Below are 8,190 nucleotides of genomic sequence, written 5' to 3'. Positions count from 1 at the left end.
ATATATATATATATATGACACCATATTTAGTTTTAATGATACAAAGAATCTTCCTAGCTGCAATGTTACCCCACAGAATTACGCCCTTCCTGTATAATAATTCTTCAGAGGTGTAGGAGGTGTAAGTGATGCCTAGCCAAGTCTATGCAGGATAACACTCAAAACAATCAGCATAATCCAATTATTATTTTAACGCTCATTATTGAAATAAGTGAGTGCGGCTAAGATGCTACAACTTTTGTACAAATGTATTGCTGGGCTGTAGGAAGCTGTTGAAAATGTTCAAGGCGGAGGGAATATGGTAATGTACTTCGATGATAGAATCACGCGAAGTCAACAACTGAGCAAAACTTCAAACGAATCCAGTGACGTCTATTTAGATAAGCGCTGTGGCTAAGTCATTTTAGAAAGCGATCTTTTTTGAAATGTTTATGTTTGAAGAATAAAACGTCACAAGAATAATTGAAAAAGGTTGAAAATCTTATTCAAGTTTATAAAAGTCCTGTTATGAAAACTGAACAAGAACTAGCTGTGAATGTAACGGAAATTATTATAGAAAATGTAATTTCTTGAGAAATACTGAACCGACCTGTGGGCTTCGCTCCGCGTGCTTTTCGCCGTCGAATAGTTTAGTTAACCTGATTTGATGAGGCTCCGACAGCTATTTACTATACCAATAGGGTCACCCATCTGCCTGTTTGTCCGTTCATGAACGTATCTACCCGAAACAAGTCGGCCATTTTTTACGATTCGAGAATTTCTAAAAGGTTGTTGTTAAGAAGTTTTACTGTGAAGAAAGTTGCTTGTTTTGGAAACTTTACTTGCATTGAAGTTTCTTCGGACGAATTTTTCAGCGCTGAGAAATAGTGCTATCTTTTGGAAGCTACCGACCATAAGAAATAAGCACGTAATTATTTAACTAAGTAATCATTTAATTCAACTTGGCGCTCAGGTAACAATCCGACAGAGAAAATCGCGTATGTAGAGGTCCACATCGGCTAAAATTGGTTTCCTCGATTTTTTTTCAGTTTTTTCCATTTTTAGAAATCGATGCCCTCATGAGCACGTGGGCGGGATGGTAGCACGTTATATGAGGAGTAACCACCCTCTCAGAACCTAATCAGAACTGCCTACTCACCCCTTCCGCATTAACAGATCACTCTTACAATACAATTCAGTAATATTCTGTTTGAATTTACTCGAAATAGGTTCGCATCTGTAAGCTAACCATAGATCGTAATAGCGCTTCTTAACAAAGGCAACCAGCTAGGATGCCACACTGGCAAACTACATCGACATAAAGATATGCATACAACTCAAAAAGAGCTTTCAGTAACTCTCCTAACAGTAACTAAACAGTTATCAATGGGAGTGTATTTATAATTCAACGTATAAATAATGAACATATTTACAATACGGTTCTTATATTAGGTCTTATACGATGCTCGTAGCATGTTTATAGCGTTAGGGCCTCGTATTTAGACTTCCAGAAGGCTCATGTCGCTGGTTTGTTCGTCGAACATCCGGTTGTGGGCTTGAGATAGGACAACGGTATAGGTGACGGAAGCGCCCATGATGTTAATGAACATATCGAGATCTGCTTTGAAGAATCCGCGGGCATCAATCCGGAAATCCTCTGTTAATACCGCTCTGTCCAAGAGAGCTAAATGTGTTCGCAATAAGGGTGGGGCATTCCTCACTGACATCTGATGTTTTACAGAAATCGATACGTTAGGATTTAATTTCCGTTGCGGGCCGTTTCTGTGCCAAGGCGAATATTCTGTTTTAGCTTGATACAAATGCCCCCATTGAGAATAAAGGCGTGTTTGCTTTCCACAAACGGTTTCCGACAAAAATGCGCGCAATTGAATTCAGATACAAAATTGGCAAAAAGGCCAAAGGGTCGATGCCAAAAAATTGTACAAATTATTTACGGCCAAGCTAGCATCGACGTAAACTGTACTGAAGGCCACTATACGTATGGAATATATATATATGTATATATAATCTTTCGTAGCTGTATACGATTACTCGTGCTTTACCTCCTCAATCATTCGTTTCAAATCCGCAATCCCACGAGATAGCTGCGCTACAATTACGACCGGCACGAGGATACTCACGATGTGGGCAAATGCAAACGCTGCAAAATAGGCTCGAACCTTAAAAAGCGTTTTAAAGATGATGAGAGTTTTAAGTTTTAGACAGTATTTTTTATTTTTTGATTTTATGAGGTAATGACAAAAATGTGGCCAGATAATCGTGGATATATTATTGTAGTCTCATTTGTATTTTCAAGCTCGGTACTGCCTTTCAGTATTGCTTTAGACAACTATTCCAAGCAAGAGCACTTACCCTGAAGCGCATGCTGGGCATGGTAACAAAATATCCCCCGATGCATAATAACGGTATGGTATATCCATAGCCAAACAAGATCCCCACGCCCAGGACTTTCGAGAGCTTTTCAGCAATGACTCGAACGTGGTTGAGTTGGACACGAAGATCGTCTATAGCAATCACTTTTGCTTCTAAGGTATCATTGGAATCGAGAACTTCCCGTAGCAACTAAACGTTATTCAGATCAAAAAAGAATGTAATAACAACAGTTTATAATAACACAGAAAGTATTATTTCTCTGAAATTGCTCTTTCTATAATGTCTCCTTTGCTTTACGTCCCTAGACTATTTCACTAAGCTATATCTAAAATCATAACTAGAAGTTCGAGTGAGTCATAACGTAAAAAGTTTTCTTAAGTTCTTTCAGACCATTCGATTATTAATCTTGTAGTTATTCATCGTTTTGTAGGACAGTATTGAAGCAACGTCTACGTAGATTATCCGCGTAACAGCCGCCGAGAAATTTAAATTACGTTGCTCTGCTCTTAGAGGCTTTTTTATTTATTACTTCTTAATTATTTTTTTTTTTATAATCATTATCTGCATCACTAAAAGAGTCAATACATTTTCCCTTCATGAAAGCACAGTGGTTGCCTTCTATGTAAGGCGATTCATTGGCAATCGAGAAGCACTCGGAAAACCTTCGGTCTTTTAGGCACAGCAAAGGCATCGATCTCTATACTACTAAAAGCATTTCATTCATGGCGCTCATTTCGGTTCCACATAACGTCACTTTATGAGAAATGAAAATAACAAGGCACGTTAGTCAAAGCACAAATGAATATTTTGCCATTTTATGTGTACGCAAACAAGAGAAGAAGCTCGAAAGTGATCAATCACCCATAATTCCCTTACCTTAGCTATTTGTTGAATATAGGTTCTAAACAAGCGGCCGAAATACATCATCCATACGCGAGCGACAGTGGCATTGCTTGGTATCATCAGCCCACCGATAAAGCTAAAAATATAGCACGTTGCCTGCATATGAACGGTCATCTTAATGTTATAGTGGTTCCACATGCCCATGCCGAAATCGTTGATAATGTTAATACCAAAATTGAACGCGATTATCAACCATTGAATATACAGGATGAATTGGGCTGATGAACGCATACTTTGTGCCATGCTAGAGGTCGCTACCATTCGCTCTTCGAGGCGTTCGCAGTCGGCTATTATCTCGACCCATTTTTTGCGGCACACGCGCATGAGGTTCGCTATGACGAACGCTTCCATGTGTGTCGAGTAAATTAGAAGGGCAAAAATAATAAAATTGAACTGACCTCGAGGGGAAAGCGATCGCAGGGTTTCGTCCATGAGAACTGTGCCCAGGTACAAAGCAAGCACTGCCATCATCCACACACTCCAGAACCGAACGAAGAACCAGTGGGACTCTTCTGATTCTGCAGGATGCGTTATGTCGATCCGCAGAAAAGAACAAACGTAAAGTCGATGGAAGTCGCTCAGCTTCTTGAAGCCAACTAGGCATACGCGCTGGGTAGTCTTTGACCTGAAAGCGCCGGTCGCGTTAGTTGCAATCAATCCACTCCGAGCTGGCGACAATGGGCTGCTGATGGTATTGTAGTAAACAAGTTTTGGCGAAATCTTCGTCCGATTTCTACCCATGGAGATAGACCGTTCTCTGGAAAATATATGCATGCTTCCGAATAGGCCTAAATTCAAGTTTGGCAAGACAGAGAATCTTGCTTGGCGTGATGTGGCCCGACTGAATAGCCGCCAGGTCGCTGTGCCTCCAGTATAAATTAACCGCTGAACGGGTGAAGGTGCCTGATTATCTACAATGTAGATCGATTTATGTTCCTTCAAACGAAGAACCCGCAACCGATGCAATTCCAAAATAGCGCGGGAATCAAGCTTGATATACAGGTGTGCTTTGTGGGTGATTCATCTTCAACGATGGTTTCAGCGAACCTACTTTTATCGATCAATCAGTAGGCGATAGCAGTAGTCTGCAAACGTGAATAATTTGTGACGGTTATTATCATGCATGATTCTAAGGCGTGTCTACGATTCATATTGTTTGTGTTTATCTATGGACACTCGTCATGTTGCTGTAATGGTGTCTCTACAGTTTGCAGAGCACGTATATATGAATTCTTAACCGTTTCTCTAGGTATGTTTAAACTCATATTTATGCTATCATTTAAACAAGAAAATCTCAATAAAAATGGTCGAAAAATTGCTAGAAATCATAGATAACATCGTTAATCTTTATTTTTTCTTAGAAATATTCAATCCCAAAAATTGACTGGCAACTCCCCGCGAGTATAGCAAAAACCATTGCAGAATAATTGACTCTGAATAATGTAATAATATAGTAAAGAGTATTATATGAGAAATTCGCTTTTCTAACCAGTTAAAAATAAACGAAAATGGAAAATTATTTAACGTAGGGAAGCACTCTCGAACGCAGCAGAAATGAAGGCCTTACGGTTAACACACTGTCAGGTAACTTCGGTGCAAGGTCAGTCGATAATTCCAAACGAAACTTGAATAACTCGAAAAATGTCACCGTTCAAGAGACTGGTCTGCGGATTTCGCCCTACGTCCGCCTTATCGCCCATTTACTTAGGTACTCCGATTCGTTGACAAGCTAATATCAACTATACCTCAGCTGACGGGTGTGCCTTTGTCTTCTACTGCTATCACTCTGCCATTGAGTACAATGGTGTCACTCTGCTGGAGTTAGTTATTCTAAGTAGAAGGTGTTAGATTCGTGCCACACCCAATCTAACATACGCTGAATGGTTTCGAACTTCATGCCCGGTATCGCCAAAAAACATTGTGTCAAGCGCTTGACTCGACCACGAAATGAGACGTCCGATCTTGAACCGACATCATTTCGCGTGTCCGTAAGTTGTATCCCAACCGCAGACCTGACTTTTAGCGGTAATTTTCTTGAGAGTTTGTTGTACTCGGAATGATCCAATCGAAATTTTATTTCCCGACTTAATGAACTTTGACGGAGGGATACAAAAGCCCTGCACAACGGCCCAATTTGTGCCAGCTTCTCTTTCGATTAACTTATTACGAATCTGATTTGTTGACGTTGTGCCCAGCCAAACGTAAACGATAGCTCGCGTGACTTCACTTATCGCTTACATTTTTACAGTCATTCCTTTGTACCATTGAGATACCTCAAAAATCCTGCTGTAATAATGCAGGTATTTATTTGACTTTGCCTTCAGCATAGTTTCTAAAATATCACCAAACAAATTCGCTTCATCCATATGTATAAAATACAGACGCATTTTACATAATCGTTCTGACTCAGTATGTGACGGGAGCCTGGAACTTTAGTCGCCCAAAAAATATTTTACCCTACGATAGCTATAACGTTCCCCCGTCACATACGCCCTGTATTCCAGATGCTTTATCGTGCTCCCTAGGTTAGGTCACATTGTATTTAATTCGTTCTTTATATTTAGTCCAGTATTCTTTACGGATTGAACCCTTTAAACATAAAACAGTATCCTTCAGCCTTTCGAAGTCGAAATGTTCAAATGTACTTTTTTTTTTCAATGCATTTCGTTGCTTACTTTATAAAAAGGCCAAAATGAGAAATTTTCCATTTTTATATTTGACAAATCTTCGACAAATAAGTAGCTTAAAAAGGGTTGAAATTATTATTCCCTCGGTATGCAGTATTTTCAATACTCAGTATTAAAGAAGAATGGCTGTAATTTCACCCACAACCCCTTTGAGTATAAGACTATGTATAGCCTGGAAAAACTTAATTCATTCTATGAGGCTGCAATGAGATCAGGTATAGCAGATTGACTTGTAGCCACATTCAGCGCGGCGTTCGCTGTTGATTGATTCAGTTAACCCAATTCACTGATGTAACACCCAACGAACGTTAGTCTCCTATGGAAATGTCTCCATAGTTCTATTGTTTTACTAAAGTTACCTTATTAGTCTGTACTACTTAACTGATGTTACATTCAATGTTCGATCTATTGTCCAGTCAAAACTATCCGTTGCAGTGAATTTATTTGTGTGCTTTATTTGCTCTATGGGGTTGTTCGAATGACTTCGTAATTTGATGACGTCACACTGATGGGTTATAATCAGCCTTAAATTTTCGCCACAGTTACCCCGGTATCCACCCGCCAGCCCGCTACCCAGTCGCAGCGATCCCCTGCTTCCATTGAGAAATTTCGCTTTTTCTGACCTAGTTCTTTTTCATCACACCGTACCACTTTTGTTATTCGAAGGACCTCTATACGAATATATGCAACGATACTTCAAGGTGTTTAAGGTCGCGGCCTAGTAATCGATAGAGGTAGCGATTTCGCTAGACTGCTTTGTTTTACGTGCGCATGACTAACGCAAGTATCACGGCAATGTGGAGAGATTGCGCCATAGTGGTTGCTTCCATAGGCAGGACCCCACCGATCCGAAGTCTTATAGAGGGATTGCAAGTTGCGTCTCGAAATTTCTATCAATCATGCTCGTACGAAAGTTAATTCCTTTCCCGAAAAGCGTTACCCAATAAAAAGTATGTGTATCGTGTTTGTAGATGAAGAGCAAGTGCATATAAGGTCTTCATAGACGAAATAGAGACACAACTCAGTTGTTCTAATCAGCCCTTCTACTCAATGTTCATAGACCCTAAAGCAGCTTTCGAACTTGCAGCCGCTTCTTCTGCCTATTTACCGCCAATCTGATATTTATGGAAAATCTGCGAAAAACGTTTAGCCTCCCCGGAACGTATAGGGCATTATACACAAAGAACAACACGAATTGATAGGCGTAGATCAATTCGTTAAGATTTATGGAGCTGGAAACAAGTGAGTAATCGCCAGATTGTAACACGTTTCATAATGTATAAGTTTTACAACCTTGTTCGTGAAGTTCCACAGTATGACAAACTTGATGAAAGCTGTATTTGTAAGTTTTGTAAAGCTATATATTCAACTTAATCAAATTTTAATATCCAACTAGTTAAACGTACTCGTACATATGCACGGTCATACCTGGAATTTTTGGAACATAAAGAATGTTTATACAAATATGTGTAGAAGAAGTAAAATGATGTATAGAAACACGTGTGGGCCAAACAGATTAGAATGTTACCCTAAACTAAAATATTGTTTCTTTGTGCGCCAGAAGGTGCGATCTAGAAAGAAAATAATGATTAGTTATTATTATTATTATTATTATTATTATTATCCATTAATTAATTAGTTTAAGAATAAGAGTAGGAGTAATGATAGGTATTGCAAAATGTAGGCCAGCTAAAAAAAAAGTTTTAGCTCGAGTTTTGCCCATATCTTGTTACTAGACAAACGCTAGCGTGCCGCTAGAATACCTTCTAAATGTAATAATTTCTGTAGCTATTTTAAATAAATTTTCTAGCTACGACATGTACTTTAGTCTCAATCCACAAGTGTAATGAAATCTAAACAATATGCACCTTCCAATAAATAGCACTTGGTTATTGCGGGTATCAACGTAATTTTCTATGTTATATTTAATGCGAGAAGACTTTTCCTGAAAAAATAAAAGAGTTAAAGTTCTGTAGTTTTTGACCTGCATTATGTGCGTCAGCTTAAAATCCCCCGGTATCACAGCCGCGTACAGATAAGTGACGTAAACATCAGACCGTAGAAAGCGGTCTGGTTTATAAGAAGTGTCTTGACATTTTGTAGAATCCGAAAAAAGGTGTGGCAGGCCCTCCTCTGTTCCCCTTGAAGTTAAATTAGCACTAAAACACGTACTGACGCATGGCCAGAGTCAGAAAAATAAGTATAATTTTCATTGGGGTTATTGCTC

At 39.1% G+C, this 8,190-nt stretch overlaps 1 protein-coding gene across 1 annotated transcript in view; it reads right to left on the bottom strand.

The window, feature by feature from the left end:
- Positions 1 to 955: 955 nt before the first annotated feature.
- LOC111243123 (uncharacterized) overlaps positions 956 to 8,190 on the bottom strand; it is a 37,190-nt gene continuing 29,955 nt past the window's right edge. The window contains exons 3-6 of the mRNA XM_022788217.2: positions 3,250 to 4,361; positions 2,353 to 2,562; positions 2,043 to 2,159; positions 956 to 1,706 (exon numbers count right to left, since the gene is read on the bottom strand). Coding sequence (XP_022643952.2) covers positions 1,479 to 1,706; positions 2,043 to 2,159; positions 2,353 to 2,562; positions 3,250 to 4,050 — 1,356 coding nt within the window. The 5' untranslated portion in view covers positions 4,051 to 4,361 and the 3' untranslated portion in view covers positions 956 to 1,478. The remainder of the gene's footprint in view (positions 1,707 to 2,042; positions 2,160 to 2,352; positions 2,563 to 3,249; positions 4,362 to 8,190) is intronic.

This window comes from Varroa destructor, unplaced genomic scaffold (genome assembly GCF_002443255.2).
Source record: "Varroa destructor unplaced genomic scaffold, Vdes_3.0 BEIS01000001.1, whole genome shotgun sequence".
Classification (NCBI taxonomy): domain Eukaryota; kingdom Metazoa; phylum Arthropoda; class Arachnida; order Mesostigmata; family Varroidae; genus Varroa; species Varroa destructor.
Note: the sequence above shows the minus strand (reverse complement) of the source record. Positions and strands in the feature narration are given on the sequence as shown.